Source organism: Nilaparvata lugens, chromosome 10 (genome assembly GCF_014356525.2).
Source record: "Nilaparvata lugens isolate BPH chromosome 10, ASM1435652v1, whole genome shotgun sequence".
Lineage (NCBI taxonomy): Eukaryota > Metazoa > Arthropoda > Insecta > Hemiptera > Delphacidae > Nilaparvata > Nilaparvata lugens.
Genome location: NC_052513.1, coordinates 43,512,599 through 43,530,124, shown reverse-complemented (window position 1 = coordinate 43,530,124; position 17,526 = coordinate 43,512,599). Strand labels below are relative to the sequence as shown.

General features: G+C 35.6%; 1 protein-coding gene across 1 annotated transcript; it reads left to right on the top strand.

Moving 5' to 3' along the window:
• The first annotated feature begins 2,444 nt into the window (after positions 1 to 2,444).
• On the top strand, positions 2,445 to 17,294 carry LOC111053964. The gene is made up of 2 exons (XM_022340914.2): positions 2,445 to 3,495; positions 17,044 to 17,294. The coding sequence occupies exons 1-2, from the start codon at positions 3,230 to 3,232 to the stop codon at positions 17,093 to 17,095; spliced, it is 318 nt and encodes a 105-aa protein (XP_022196606.2). The 5' UTR covers positions 2,445 to 3,229; the 3' UTR covers positions 17,096 to 17,294.
• Positions 17,295 to 17,526: the final 232 nt, after the last annotated feature.

Genomic DNA, 17,526 nt, shown 5'->3' with positions numbered 1-17,526 from the left:
ATGTGCTGAGAACTGAACGTGCTTCATATGTGAAGGAGAGATAACTCATATACGTCGTTGCCGTATCGTGTCGACCGGTCTTATGAGGAATATATAAATATAGCGGTGAGTTGATCAATAATATATATATTGCCAAATTTTCCTGCATATTTCATCACCACCACATGTCTTACTTCAGGCCTATTAAATTGATTGAGTTATTCGGAGCAATTATGAAATATAATGAACCTTTTAAAATATAAAAATATGGGAACAATTTCAATTTATTCAATAAAAATAGGCCGAAGTAGTAGTGGATATTTCTAAATTGGGATTTCAAGATTATAAACCCCAATAATACATTCTGCGATTTTTATGACACTGCAATACATCACTAATGCTATTCGTCATCACCATTATTTAGAATCTATCAATCAAAGTGGCATTCGCTAATCACTAACAGCTGTTCGTCTACCCCCTACAGCCTACTGCTCACACTTCACTACTTTCACCCGAAGTATGAAGGAAGCAGCCACTCTTGAACTCTTGAATGAGAAGAAGATAGGAGACGATGATGATGAAGGAGGAGAAGATGTAGAAGACAGGTGAAGATGATGAAGAAGGAGAAGACAGAAGATAGAAGAAGAAGAAGAAGAAGAAGAAGAAGAAGAAGAAGAAGAAGAAGAAGAAGAAGAAGAAGAAGAAGAAGAAGAAGAAGAAGAAGAAGAAGAAGAAGAAGAAGAAGAAGAAGAAGAAGAAGAAGAAAAAGAAGGAGAGGTGAGAGAGTGATAACATAAAGAGCATTAAATGACTGGCGTTTTTATTACGCGCGTATTCCGCCTTTCGCCGACGTAATAAATCGTTGACAACAATCGGTGAGTTACCGCCTATATCTTCCGCACACTTTCTCCACTGCAATGGGACGTCGGATTTGGAAAGCGGCAACATTTTAGAGTCAGTAAGTGAGAGTGCATGGTCTGAGTCGGACATCAGATTTCTGAACTTCGCGAGCTACAGCTTCGAGGTATTGAACTTGAGAACTTGAAACTTCAAGTTCTTAAACTTGGTTAACGTGAACATAAACCTTCGTGAGCTAGAACTTCGAGGTATTGAACTTGTTAACTTGGAACTTCAAGCTCTTGAACTTGGTGGAAGTGAATATAAAACGTCGTGGGCTAAAGCTTCGAGATATTGAACTTGCGAACTTAAAACTTCGTGTTCTTGAAATTTGTGATCGTGAGAGATATATCGAACTTGAATCTTCAAGCTCTTGAGCTTGGACACGATATCTAAGCTTCGTGTGCTAGAGCTTCAACTTAATAACTTGAGCTTAAAGCTTCGAGATTTTGTACTTGTTAACTTGGAACTTCAAGATCTTGAAATTAGTGAACGTGAGAGATATCGAACTTGAATCTTCAAGCTCTTGAACTTGAACACGAGATCCAAGCTTCGTGTGCTAGAGCTTCAACTTAATAACTTGAGCTTGAAGCTTAGAGATTTTGTACTTGTTAACTTGGAACTTCAAGTTCTTAAACTTGGTGAACGTGATTGATATCGAACTTGAATCTTCAATCTCTTGAACTTGGACACGAGAGCTTCAACTTAATAGCTTGGAACTTCAATTTTGGAACTTGGTGAATGTGAGAGACCATAACGGACATTGGGAGAAGTTTGGTTTTAGGAAGACGGTTTCAACAAAATATCTGACTCCGAGCTCAGATAACAAACTTGTAAACTTGCTCCGAGTTTTGTAAGTGCAGATAAACCTTCGTGAGCTAGAACTTCGAGGTATTGAACTTGTTAACTTGGAACTTCAAGCCCTTGAACTTGGTGAAAGTGAATATAAAACGTCGTGGGCTAAAGCTTCGAGATATTGAACTTGCGAACTTAAAACTTCGTGTTCTTGAAATTTGTGATCGTGAGAGATATATCGAACTTGAATCTTCAAGCTCTTGAGCTTGGACACGATATCTAAGCTTCGTGTGCTAGAGCTTCAACTTAATAACTTGAGCTTAAAGCTTCGAGATTTTGTACTTGTTAACTTGGAACTTCAAGATCTTGAAATTAGTGAACGTGAGAGATATCGAACTTGAATCTTCAAGCTCTTGAACTTGAACACGAGATCCAAGCTTCGTGTGCTAGAGCTTCAACTTAATAACTTGAGCTTGAAGCTTAGAGATTTTGTACTTGTTAACTTGGAACTTCAAGTTCTTAAACTTGGTGAACGTGATTGATATCTAACTTGAATCTTCAATCTCTTGAACTTGGACACGAGAGCTTCAACTTAATAGCTTGGAACTTCAATTTTGGAACTTGGTGAATGTGAGAGACCATAACGGACATTGGAAGAAGTTTGGTTTTAGGTTTCAACAAAATATCTGACTCCGAGCTCAGATAACAAACTTGTAAACTTGCTCCGAGTTTTGTAAGTGCAGATAAACTCTCCAGATGTTAGAATTCAAAGTTATAAAAGTAGCAGGGACTGATACAATCGGATAATCATAATCAATTATCATTGTTGCTATTTTGTTGTCGAAGAATAATAATTCTGAATCTGAAACTATTATTGACACGCTCATGTTCCAGACTTCTAGAGATACAAACTTCAGAGTGCGTGAAACTTATCAACACACACAGTGTATTAGCATCTTGACAATTTCTAATTATTGATACCAATTTGAAGAGATTTATAGTTCGAAGTGTGGAGACTTACACCGTTTACACTGTGCTTTTCAATATATCCAGCTTGAAAATCTCTAATATTATTCACCTACTCTTGTAATATCGTGAACACATTTTGTTGTCGAAAAATAGGCCTAATAATCGTGAATCTGAAACTATTATTGAAACGCTCATGTTCCAGACTTCTAGAGATACAAACTTCAGAAACTTATTCTGAAACTTATTAAACTTATTAACACACAGTGTATTGACATCTTGACAATTTCTAATTATTTGTACCAATTTATAGAGATTTATAGTTTAAAGTGTGGAGACTTACACCGTTTACACAGTGCTTTGCAATATATCCCGCTTGAAAATTTCTAATATTATTCACCTACTCTTGTAATACCGTGAACACAGGATATTGCCAGCTCGAGCACTTCCAATATCATCTACCTAAACTTTCAATATCGTGTACACAACTTGTGTTGCCAACTTTATCTACCCAAACTTTTAATATCGTATACACAACTTGTGTTGCCAACTTAACAATTTCTAAAGCTATCTAAGAAAACTTACAAACACAATGTCAGTCGGCACATCTGTCAAAAGATCTGCATCGGAACAGAACACATTTTTCTCAGTGCTACTTATATCGCTGATGATTTTCGTCTTCTTCAAATTCTGCCTGGGATCTCCCCTACCCAAGAAGGCACTGCAAGAGATCTCAGGAGACGCAATGCTCTCACCTTCCAGGAGTTCTAATACTGGTAGAGGACTGAAATGCCCCACAGGCTTCATCTACACTTCGAATAAGATATCTTGCAAACCGTATATTGGACCAGATAGAAAGTGAGTATGACAGACTTAATTTTTATCACCTCATCTATTTGTTTAGGATAGACACGTTAAGACGTCGGTCCCGTCAGCTTAATAACAGTCATGTCAAAGTCTCTGAAATCAGGTGCGACCTGAAAACTCTGACACCAAACCTGATCCAGCCAGGTCACTAGATATCATTATTATTATTAATTTTTGTAAAGATCTTTTCTCAATAAGAAAACGTTGTCCCATACAGGTACTCTTCCCTTAACAATCAACAGAGTTTGATCTTCTCTTGTTAAGACTTCACATTAATATGAGAGGTTGACAAGTTTGAGAGTTTGAGGCAATCATGTTGAGTTTTAATCATTAATTGTCTCGAGAGCCAATCAGAGAAGGCTTTGTAGAAAATAATCTCCTCTGATTGGTTCTCATTATAACTTACTAGTAGTTCTGTGAACAGTAGACCTCACGCAGTATTCTCATCCACAAGTACCTGATTGAAACTATAGACCTTATGGAAATACAGCAATGTGGCTTCTCCACACATCTGTGTAATCACTTGTCAGCTGATTTATGATGAATAATACTATAGTCTGATTTTCTCTCTTTTATTGGCGTATGAAGGAGGCTCCTTTTTCCTTCTGTATTATCCTTGAAATGCTGAATTTCCAAAAACCTTGTATATACGTCGACGCGCAATTAAAAAAGGAACATACCTGTCAAATTTCATGAAAATCTATTACCGCGTTTCGCCGTAAATGCGCAACATATAAACATTAAAAAATTTTAACATTAAGAGAAATGCCAAACCGTCGACTTGAATCTTAGACCTTACTTCGCTCGGTCAATGTTGATTAAAATTTAACAGGCTTTTGTGCAACCGGGCCTGAGTGTCTATAGTGAGGTCCAGATTATAATGGCAGTGGAGAATGATATGAAAACAGCGTTGCATACCTTTTACCGTTGTATCTGATGTAATATTAAGCCGCGTACACTTATTCGCGCTTCCAACCAGCACCGAGCACGCTCCTCCCTCGTACCGCCCTCGTACCACCATCGAACCACAATCGCACCGCCCACGCACCCATCATGAACGTTATGGAAGATGTTAGATCTTCTCGCGTTCCCCGGTCGAACGACTCTTGCTCGCCGGTCGATCATCAATCGCTCTGCTGGAGTGACGTTCGGTTGCGGAGCAGAGCGAAAGTCTGTACGCACCTTTAAGTGTTCATTATTGTTTGAAGTAGTCAATAATTATATTTTATTCTTCAAGAAAGAATATTTTCCAATGATTAATTGATCAGTTTCTATAATTCTGGCAACTTTGCGGAGGTAGAATGGGATAGCGCTATCTGTTTTGTCGAATGATAGACAAGGATAGCAGTATCAATGTTAATCAAATACAGTACACATTATAATGTGGACTTCACTATTTTAGTATAATAGTAGAAGACTCAAATGCTCAACATAGTCCACCTATACCTCGAACAAGATATCTGAAATTCACTGACATCTCGCCTAATCTATTCTAAAAACGATTTGAATAATAATTATTGAAGTTCTCAGATATACTAGAAAGGGTACAATATCGCTATCTATATAATATACTAGCCGTCAGGCTCGCTTCGCTCGCCATATCCGTCTAGCCAGGGGGCTCCGCCCCCTGGACCCCCGACTGGATCGTCCAAGAATGAGATCAGCAGGCTCGCTTCGCTCGACTGCATTTTTTCATTTTTATCATATTATATTAGGACAATCCAGTCGGGGGTCCAGACTAAACGTCTGGCTAAACAGATATGGCGAGCGAAGCGAGCCTGACGGCTAGTAATATAATATTCCCAGGATTGAAGTAGCAGTGCCCAATCAATTTTTCCACGATAAATGCATTATATCTTCAACTTGGTGCCAACCTAACAAAATCAACTCAACTTAATGCCAACCTGACAAAATTATTAATTTAGTTGCCAGTTAACAACTGTTTCGAAGAGGTACTCTATCTAGATTATAGTTCTATAGTAACATATGATATGGAAATTTCAATTCTAATTAAGAGATTGGGAGAAGAAGAATATACATGCTAAAAGACGAACTTTAAACCCTTAAAAACAACCCTTAGAGTTGAAATATTGCCAAAAGATTTCTTAGTGCGCCTCTAAAGGGCCAACTGAACATACCTACCAAATAAGAACATTTTTGGTCCGGTAGATTTTTAGTTATGCGAGTGAGTGAGTGAGTGAGTGAGTGAGTGAGTGAGTGAGTGAGTGAGTGAGTGAGTGAGTGCCATTTCGCTTTTATATATATAGATAAAAGCGAAATGGCACTCACTAACTGATTGACTGACTGACTGACTGACTGACTCAAAATCTGACTGACTGACTCACTCACTCGCAGAACTAAAAATCTGCCGGACCAAAAACGTTCAAATTTGGTAGGTATGTAGGTATATAAATTTGGTTCAGTTGGCCCTTTAGAGGCGCACTAAGAAATCTTTTGGCAATATTTTAACTCTAAGGGCGGTTTTTAAGAGTTTAAAGTTCGTCTTTTAGCATGTATATTCTTCTTATTCTCTTAATTATAATTGAAATAAGGCCATACCATATGTTAATATAGAACTATAATCTAGAGAGAGCACCTCTTCGAAACAGTTGTTAACTGGTAACTAAATTAATAATTTTGTCAGGTTGCCATTAAGTTGAGTTGACTTTGTTAGGTTGGCACCAAGTTGAAGATTGAAATGCATTTATCGCGGAAAAATTGATTGGGCACTGCTACTTCAATCAGAGCTATTCCTGGGAATATTATATTACTAGCCGTCAGGCTCGCTTCGCTCGCCATACCCGTTTAGCCAGACGTTTAGTCTGGACCCCCGACTGGATCGTCCTAACATATGATAAAAATGCTCAAATGAAAAATGCAGGCGAGCGAAGCGAGCCTGCTGATCTTATTCTTGGACGATTCATTCGGGGGTCCAGGGGGCGAAGCCCCCTGGCTAGACGGATATGGCGAGCGAAGCGAGCCTGACGGCTAGTATCCAGTATAAAAAATGTTTACAACAAATATTGCTATCTATTCAGGCACCATTAAAAAAGCCATCATTACTTCAAACTTGTACAGCCATTCCAGCAATCTTCTCTTCATCAGATGGAATAAAATATAATATCATTCAAATTTATATCAACCAATAAAACGAAATCCGAATCTGAAGTATTCCAATATAAAGAGTTAGGTCCATTCAAAAGGAGAGTTTCCAATAGTTTTTATCACTCTCATTCTCAAAAATACTGCAGACTTTCCGTCGACTTTATGTGAGTTTAACGACTTCAAAGCCCATCTGCTTTGGGAATAAGCATCGTGATATTTATTGTCATGAAATTGAGATCCTTTCCCCATCAGAGGTCGATACTCCGAGAAGTTTTGGATCGTGAATTTTCATAGCCGATTCCTGCTATATTTTTGGTGAAGATTTTGATGTTGGGATGAGCTCTGTGATCAGGAAGACAGAGCTATAAATATGAATCTGATACTCTAGAGAGGTCCACGTTACACGGGCAGTATTTCATTAACATCCGTGTTGCTATCCTATCTATCATTCGACAAAGTTGATAGCGCTAACCTTTTCTAGCTCCAAAACGTTGCCAGATCGGTTTCTATCAATGTAGGAATATAATTAAATGACAAAATATTTAATCTCAACTATGGAAATTCATTATTGAATAATTGAAAAATATATTTCCTTGATGAATAAAACATGATTGATCATTTTTAACAAGAATACATTTTTAATTACATACCGGTATAATCTATCCTCTACAGAAGGCAAGGCTGAGGATCGGCAACACTGTTCTTCTATATTTATCCACTGCCATTATAACGTGGACCTCACTAGAGTATCTCGTATCAGCACCTCTCCAGTCTAGAGTTTCTAGAGCATTGTATAATATATTTCATTTATTTATTAATAGGAAATAAATACAATGCAGGTAAAAACAACAGGCATTCGCCCAAAACTGCTTTAAACCTTAATTTTTGGAATACACAGTCTAGAGGTTATGTGAATGATAACTTAATTCACACACTATTTTGAGTCCAAAAAATGTATGTAATACAATAATTTTGAATTTATCAGATTAATTAATTTTAAAATACAAATCCAACAAAAATCTTCCTTCACAATCACAAAAAATAGCCTATTAAAAATTTCACTTAAATCCACAAATTATAGGTAATTTCTTAAAGATTATTTTTTTCCTTGAGTAGAGGAATGAGAAATTTTGTTTGAAATTCAAACATTTAAACATTGAAAATTTGTAAGAGATTTAAAAATTAAACATTGAAGCACAAACGATCGATGCGCGTTCAGGCTCGCTAGAAATAGTTATTTGTATATCTAGAGTGAAAAGTACGACTTTTTCTTCCTGTGGGAAAAAGTTTAAAGCCCGAGGCGAAGCCGAGGGCAGCAATTTTCCTGAGGGAGAAAAAGTATTTTTTGCTCGTGATGTACACAACATTTTTCCTCCATCTAAATGTTTTTATAGAAACTGCAAATAAAAACATTCTAATAACTTACGTATTGGTGACAATGATTCCTAACAACATAACCTAAATCTAAAACCTAAAAACCGGTCGTCTGATTGGCACTGCCGATTGCACTATCTATCGGCAAAAGTTGTAGCAATTATATCAGCTGAGCAGCTACCAAAAATGGCTGACTCCAGATCACGCGGTTCAGATTTGAATTGCAGATCAAAAATATTTGTTGGCTGGTATTTTGAATAGAATAAATCATTTTTAAAATTTTATAAATTTTTATCATCTACTAATATTAAGAATATAATAATAATCATACAAACATATATTTCATGAGTTAATCAAATAATTTCTGGTTGTGGTATTGAATTCTGTTGACTCAATGACAGACACCTCTTTTATGCTTTCTCATCTGAGCTTAGACCTTCTAACCTATTACAATGTAAGTTTCAAAATAGAGATGCTCCCCATGTTATTTAAATGGAGTCACTTTTACTCCCTAGGGAGTTTTTCTGTTTTTTACTACCGAGAGCGAAAAAGTGACACTTTAGTATTAGGTTTCAGGGAGTAAAGTAAGTACTTTAGACAGTAGGTGGAGGAAAAAATATTTTCTATAAATTAATTTGTTTTTTGAGAAGAGGATTAACATTTTGTTTTGAGTTTTAACATTGAAGCGCAAAATTATGAACGCTCGAAGCGTGTTCAGGCTTGACTGCTATCACGTCCCTATTTCCCAGACGCAGCGTTACACGCTTTTGAACGCGTCTTATCACTCTAAATACCGCTGTGTATGTGATGCTACATTTCATGTTAACGGTTGTTTCTCGTCACGTGTTTACACTTGTATTATTTTTCGCGCGGGTAGAATTTTTTTCCATTCACAGAGAGCCGGAAGCATTTGCAGATTCGTCTCACAACAATTTTTTCTCACTCTTCGATCTGTGTCTGCATCGTACGACACCGTACGATATATCTGTATCGTACGACCGTATTACGATAATCTGTAATGAATTTACGACACCGTAATAAAATGGAATAATCGTTTTGAAAGCTGCATTGAAGTTCAATATTGACTCTTTTTGATTATTGATTATTTTAAACAAGAATTAACAGTTCACATTATATCACAGATCATCTATCCTCTGAAGAAGGATGTGGCAAGGCAGAGAATCGGCAACCCTGTTCTTCTATTGTTCTCCACTGCCATTATAACGTGGACCTCACTATAGACTCTCAAAATTTTCAAAGATGTCAACCTTTCATATAATTAGAGATTTCTTAAGAAAAGAGTATCACTGTCATCTATAGAAGGTATTCTGCTATTGAATGCTTATAATGCTCATGCTTCTCTATAGAATCACTATCAACTTCTTCTGATTGGAAAAATAGGAAAGTGTACCTAGAACCTTACATCAATAATAGTATTGCCTTATTAGCTGTTCTCTTTTGAAGGCAGTGGCAAGGCAGAGAATGGGCAACTCTGTTCTCCTATCTTTCTCCACTGCCATTATAACGTGGACCTCACTATAGACGCTCAAACTTCTCAAACCACTTGTTAACTACTTCTGTTAACAGAGAAATCTGACCTGAAGGTGCGTACAGATATATGCGCCGCGAACATGAGCAATTCACTTTTAATCAGCTGATGCCAAGCTTTTAATATCTGTATCTTACCGTTTCTGTGAAAATACAGATATAGTCAGCTGATTAAAAGTGAATTGCTCATGTTCGCGGCGCGTATATCTGTACGCACCTTAAGAGAGCATCTCCATAGAGAAAAGATAACATAATGTTCATGCGAGTTATGCTATTCAATGCTTTTATAGCTTATGCTACTTTTTCTCTATGATATCTCTAACAACTTTTCCTAATTGAAAAAGTACCTACGACCTTACATCTATAATATAATGAAAGAAAGAATAATTGGCTTATATACGTACGAGATAGGAGATTCACGAATAATGACGCATCATCAAGTCTGAACTATACAATTGATTAACATGAAATTTTGCCTAGAGATTCATAATTTATCGAGGATGTTTATTGACCGAGCGAAGTGAGGTCTAAGATTCAATTCGACGGTTTGGCATTTCTCTTAATGTTTAAATGTTTAAATGTTTATATGTTGCGCATTTACGGTGAAACGCGGTAATAGATTTTCATGAAATTTGACAGGTATGTTCCTTTTTTAATTGCGCGTCGACGAATATACAAGGTGCATTTACGGCGAAACGCGGTAATAGATTTTCATGAAATTTGACAGGTATGTTCCTTTTTTAATTGCGCGTCGACGAATATACAAGGTTTTTGGAAATTTTGCATTTCAAGGATAATATAAAAGGAACAAGGAGCCTCCTTCATACACCAATATTAGAGTAAAAATCAGACTACAGAATTATTCATCATAAATCAGCTGACAAGTGATTACACAGATGTGTGGAGAAGCCAGTCTATTGCTGTATTTCCATAAGGTCTATAGCCTCAATCAGGTACAGTACTTGTGAATACTGCGTGAGGTCTACTGTTCACAGAACTACTAGTAGGTCCATTTTAAATTCTTCAAAATTTCAGTATGTCAAGCTTCCAGTTTTCAAATTGGACCATTGCGGAGCACGGGTTACCTGCTAGTCAATAATAGTTGCCTACGGATTGTCCTGAGGTTTGGCCTGCCGTCACGTCCAATCAGAATAACGTAACGTGCTGATGAGTTCTGCTCCAGAGAGATTTGCGTTGTCACGTGTCATGGTCACGTATCACGTGTTGCCGCGTCAATTCGTGCGACGCCAGAAAGACGCCGACGCGGAAGTTAGGACTTGTTATGTCCTCTATCGCCTAATTACGTTTGACGAGTTTATCGCCTCTCATCCGCAAATCTTTTGTCCAAAGATAACAAGCCGTAGAGAAATTTTGTTGTAGAGAAAATACATGTCGGAACTGTAAGACATGTAGTAGTTGTGATTGTTGCAGATGTCATTAGAGTTGCCTCAAAGTGTTGTAGGTTTTTTCTTCCACTTGAAAGACTAACTAGCCTTTGATTGTTGGTTTAGCTCGAGGAAATTGAGCGATCGAGAGATTTTCAAAAGTGACAAGTCTCAAAAGACAAGAGATGAGGAAGTGAAGATGATTGCTAGATTTTTAGAGATATGTAGGGCTACTGGAGCCTCAGGGCTCAAAACATAATACGGTAGGCTACAACCAACGATGGTTAAAATTGAAGGAAAATATGATTCCTTTAAGCTCTTATGAAATTATTCATACTCGCTCTACCGGGTTGAGTGTGAATAGTCCAATTAGAACTCATGGGAAATATATTTTCGCCACACTGCACAGAAAGCAGCTGTTTTCCAGTTCCTACATAGATCTGAAAGACATTGTTTGCAGACGACTCTCGTCTGACGTCAGAACAGGTTTCTTTCCGGCTAAGGCCGGACAGGGTACCCTTTCTGGCCGCTAACATGGACCTAAGAAAGATGATCAAAAAACAGCTGATCAAAAAACGTTTCATTATTCAATAATTAAAACATTTATAATAATATCATCTTATTGTCATTTGAAAGAATAAAAAAGTATAAACTCAACCTCCCACATAATTGAACATAATCTTTTAGGTTATTTTGACAAATCAGAATAAAAAATAAAAATACTTGGACAATTTCCTGATATTCAGATTACCTCAGATTAGCTAGAGCTATCACCTTCCACTTCTGCTTTCGGAAGTGCTTAGTAAACAACTATTCTCATATATATACTATATTATATATCTAATTACTATACTGTAACTTAATTAAATATACTGTACACTATATAATATATTGTTTATTTTTGTGTGTGGCGAAAAATAGCGTTCGCACCACGGGCAAAAATGTTTTTCCTCATTTTCTGCTCTAGGGGCGAAATATACTATTTCACTGTCGTGAGCGAACCCAGCTTATGAGTTCTATCAGTGTTATCAACTCATAAAAGTTTTAGTGCCGGTTGCAAAAAAAACGGTTATATTTTGACCGTGATTAATTCCATGAGAACTAATCAGAAAAGGCTTTTTTGATAAGACGGCTTCTCTGATTGGTTCTCGTGGAATTAATCACGGTTAAAATTTAACCGGCTTTTGTGCAAACGGGCCTTAGTGAGTCTGAGTTGAATCAATAAAAAGTAAATAGATATAGATATATTTTAATAATTACTGGTCACAGGATGATGTTCTCAAATAGGCCGAGTGTTTTGCTATTTGATGATATTACATAGGATGCTGTAATTGAGCACGTGTTTAAACATCCAGATTATAAGCAGATTATAAGCTTATTATCGGCTTATCCAGAGATTCATGGATAAATTCATCCAAGGGAAATTTATAAAAAAAGGAAAGCAAGAAAAAATGAGTTCAGTATCTCGTGTTTTAGTTAGAATAATAAATACGCAAATAATTCTCAGCTTATTAGAAGAAGATTCAACACAGAAAAAGATGAACGGATAGGCGAGAAGATTTGAAAACACGATTTAGTTCTACCTCGATACCTTATCCATGAAAAAACAATTATACGAGATCCAGTTAAATAATGCGTGAATATTTCTTCTGAGTGTCCAGCATGAATGGCCGTTAAATGGAGAAAGAAATGAAATTGTGTCTGATTAGTTTGTCACGCTTATCACCGGTCTATAACAGTTTCTACAAGTTACGTTATTCTGATTCAACCGGTTATCAGGAACGGGCGTATCAGATCAGAATGAGTATTCTATACACGAGAAAAGAGTATTCTATACTGTATCAGATTCGCTGATATAAAACAGCTCTATGCCATTAGTTGAGTAGTGATTGAATGTGGATCACACTCAACAGGAAATTCTCTTTTAACGATAAGAATTGAATGGCTGCCTTCATTCTAAGCCTCAACATAAGATAAATCTCTTTTAATTTACAATTTACAATATTAAAAGTGATGTGGGCGAAGTCGAGGCAAAAGATCCCCCTCTTCCACTCAAACCATGATATGGGTGATAAAAGAGGACATAAGATAACACAGATAAATTTGAATTGAATTGAATTGAATTTATTGCCAAAAATCACATACAAATATTTGTAAAATACAATCACTAAAGTATGCAATATACAATTACCTACAATTGTAAGGTTGTACCTACTATTGTTACCTACAATTACCTAAAATTGTATGGTTTATTGAATGAAAAAGACTAAGAAATAAAAATACTTGGACAATTTCCTGATATTCAGATTACCTCAGATTTGCTAGAGCTATCACCTTCCACTTCTGCTTTCGGAAGTGCTTAGTAAACAACTATTCTCATATATATACTATATTATATATATATATTTTGTATATATTATATATATATATATTACTATATATATATTGTTTATTTTTGTGTGTGGCGAAAAATAGCGTTCGCACCACGGGCAAAAATGTTTTTCCTCATTTTCTGCTCTAGGGGCGAAATATACTATTTCACTGTCGTGAGCTAATCCAGCTTATGAGTTCTATCAGTGTTATCAACTCATAAAAGTTTTAGTGCCGGTTGCAAAAAACCTGCTAAATTTTAACCGTGATTAATATTCCACGAGAACTAATCAGAGAAGGCCTTTTTGATAAGACGGCTTCTCTGATTGGTTCTCGTGGAATTAATCACGGTTAAAATTTAACCGGCTTTTGTGCAAACGGGCCTTAGTGGGTCTGAGTTGAATCAATAAAAAGTAAATAGATATAGATATATTTTAATAATTACTGGTCACAGGATGATGTTCTCAAATAGGCCGAGTGTTTTGCTATTTGATGATATTACAGAGGATTGAGTACACGTGTTTGAATATCCAGATTATAAGCTTATTATCGGCTTATCCAGAGATTCATGGATAAATTCATCCAAGGGAAATTTATAAAAAAAGGAAAGCAAGAAAAAAATGAGTTCAGTATCACGTGTTTTAGTTGGAATAATAAATACGCAAATAATTCTCAGCTTAGAAGAAGATTCAACACGGAAAAAGATGAACGGATAGGCGAGAAGATTTAAAAACACGATTTAGTTCTACCTCGATACCTTATCCATGAAAAAACAATTATACGAGATCCAGTTAAATAATGCGTGAATATTTCTTCTGAGTGTCCAGCATGAATGGCCGTTAAATGGAGAAAGAAATGAAATTGTGTCTGATTAGTTTGTCACGCTTATCACCGGTCTATAACAGTTTCTACAAGTTACGTTATTCTGATTCAACCGGTTATCAGGAACGGGCGTATCAGATCAGAATGAGTATTCTATACACGAGAAAAGAGTATTCTATACTGTATCAGATTCGCTGATATAAAACAGCTCTATGCCATTAGTTGAGTAGTGATTGAATGTGGATCACACTCAACAGGAAATTCTCTTTTAACGATAAGAATTGAATGGCTGCCTTCATTCTAAGCCTCAACATAAGATAAATCTCTTTTAATTTACAATTTACAATATTAAAAGTGATGTGGGCGAAGTCGAGGCAAAAAGATCCCCCTCTTCCACTCAAACCATGATATGGGTGATAAAAGAGGACATAAGATAACACAGATAAATTTGAATTGAATTGAATTGAATTTATTGCCAAAAATCACATACAAATATTTGTAAAATACAATCACTAAAGTATGCAATATACAATTACCTACAATTGTAAGGTTGTACCTACTATTGTTACCTACAATTACCTAAAATTGTATGGTTTATTGAATGAAAAAGACTAAGAAATTGTCAAAAAACCACAGATTTATTGATACTTAGAAAGACCGGTTGTCAAAACAGACAGTTTATCAGAGATTGACAATGGTATAATAACCGAAACCGGTCTTTCTAAGTATCAATAAATCTGTGGTTTTTTGACAATTTCTTAGACTTTTTCATTCAATATGAATAATTACCACAATATCAACTTCTCAACTATACACAAAAAGTGTATGGTTTATGTTGAAGTATTTCAGGTACTTCAAGTATTGATTGAATTGTGTTAATTCAATGATTATTCAATTTCAATCCTACCTTCTTTGCATATCCAAGTAAAATATCATAAACTGTAATGTTCAATGTAGGAATACGGGGCAATATTACCACATTTAGGCCTATTGAACTGCATATTATTAAATGAACAAATTGATTTCATTCATCCAAGTTATACTCATATATCGATTTCTAAAGAATGAGGATAAATAGGAATCTGGACAGGACATAGGCCTGATTATAATCTCCACCCAGCCTCAGTTGATTCAGACTATTTTGAGATCACATCAGTTTTCCTCAGGCTCACTCAGATTTGTGATTTATGATTGTCAGCCAAGCTGAGCGAAGCTAAGTAGTCAACATCTCAGCCAAACCTCAGTTTCAGACTATTTTGAGATCCCAATCTACCTCGATATAGGCCCACTATGATGTCCGATATCTAGATTTTGATTTGTATAAGCCTAACAATTTCAAATTGTGATAGAATTCAGAGTTCAACTGAAACGTGTTCGAGGAAATGCCGGGAATCAACGATTACAATAAATTATTCATGACAATCAACTCCATTGTGATTGTCGACGATAAAACCATGATCATCAATTTTCAGCCAAAATCCCTTGTTAAGAAGAATGCCAAACTCACAAGAGCACATAAAAATCTATGTTTTCATCGTTTTCCAAACGTGATATCGATCCTTTATATTCTTAAAAGATAACCACTCCTATATTCTATCAGACATTTTTGAGAATTTTACGATGTTGCATTTCTTGGGATTGGAATCTGGAAATATCACCACTATTTTTAGTGACTATAGCTAGATATATAGTGAGGTCCACGTTATAATGGCAGTGGATGAAGATAAAAGAATAGCGATGCCGATTCTCTGTATTAATTAATTATATTTCTACACTGTCAAAAACATAATTGGCATCGTTGTGAACCTAGAAAAGGATATTACCACCGGCTTTGTCGAATGATAGACAAGGATAGCAAAACCAAAGTTTATGAAATACTGTCATTATAACGTGGACCTTACTATAGTTGTTATAGTATCTTTTTATTGAGAAAATATACAGTAATAAAATCTATTGGAAGAATTAATGATTTATATTATATGAGACAAAAGAAATGCATAAACCTCTATGCATTCATATAGATGCGAATGATTATCAGTGTCAAGCCACACGAAGCGTTTTTTTTCAGGCGAGTCGGCATGGCTGAAAGGTCTCCGATTGGCTGATTATCAGCTGATTACAGAAAGCCAGCCCAATCAGCCAATCACAGAGCTTCCTGTCCTGAAGAAGCCCTTTGTATGGCTTGGCTGTAACTCTAAGACCCGGTTGCACAAAAGTCGGTTAAATTTCAAACGTGATTGATTAATTTCACGAGAATCAATCAGAGAAGGCATTTTTGGTAAGACTGCTTTTCTGATTAGTTCTCGTGGAATTAATTACGATTCAATCAATCGATAGTTTATTTTCCTTCATATAATGCATACATGTGAGTCTATAATTATACAGTATAAATACAATTGACAATTAACAGAATAAGTAAAAAGTAAAATAGTATCATTACTAAATACGGAAAGCCCCTGAAAAGGTTAAAAACCTGAGCGCAGGGGCCGAGTGTTACTAAAACAAAATTATTTCTAAAATAAATGAAATAGGTGGATTCCTATTAACATCTAAATTTGAAGAAATTTACAAAGAAGGAAAGTAAAAAAAAACAAAAATGTAAGAAAATACGAGATCAGAAAATAGAAATAAAATGAAAAATAACGATTTAAATTTAACCAGCTTTTGTGCAACCGGCACTAAGTTTGTTAAAACTTTTCATACAGGCTACTTAACTGTAATTCAGATTGAATAAAAACACAAATATGTTGTCAAATTCTACACAGTTTACAACATATTTGCGTTTTTATTCAATAATTATGGAACAGTTCTACAATATTGACAATGACTCAGTCGATTTTTTTGTAATTCAGATATTATTATGGTAATCTAGGTTCTTCTAACACTTCACCTATGAAGTACATTCGTTGATAATTTGTTTTCTTTTAATTTTCAGGTTCTCAGATAATTTACTGCCTCACCAACAGGCGGGGAATCTCAATCTCTAAAACCAGGCGTACAAACAAAAACTGTTTTCAACTAAAACTTGATTCGTAAGCTCCAACAAGGATGTGATAGAAGATATAGATTCATGGAGAAAGCATACAAAATTTATTCCTGTATTTTTAAAATGTATGAATTCAGGGCTACTTTCTTGTATTTATAAAATATAATGTACCCTTTAAAATTAATAAAATAATAAAACAAATAATTAATTATATTTTATAAATTATTCCTGTATGCTCATTTCACGATGAAATTAAGGGAGATAATGGAAAGAGTGTCTTTTGTAAATATTTTATAAAGAATTAAAATTTATTGTTTACAAATGCTGCTCAAATTTTTGACTTACGTACCTTTCTACTCCTTTCTAAAAGAAGTCAGACTGATCCATCCACTTGATTTGCTTATTAAGGTGCGTACAGACTTATGCGCTACG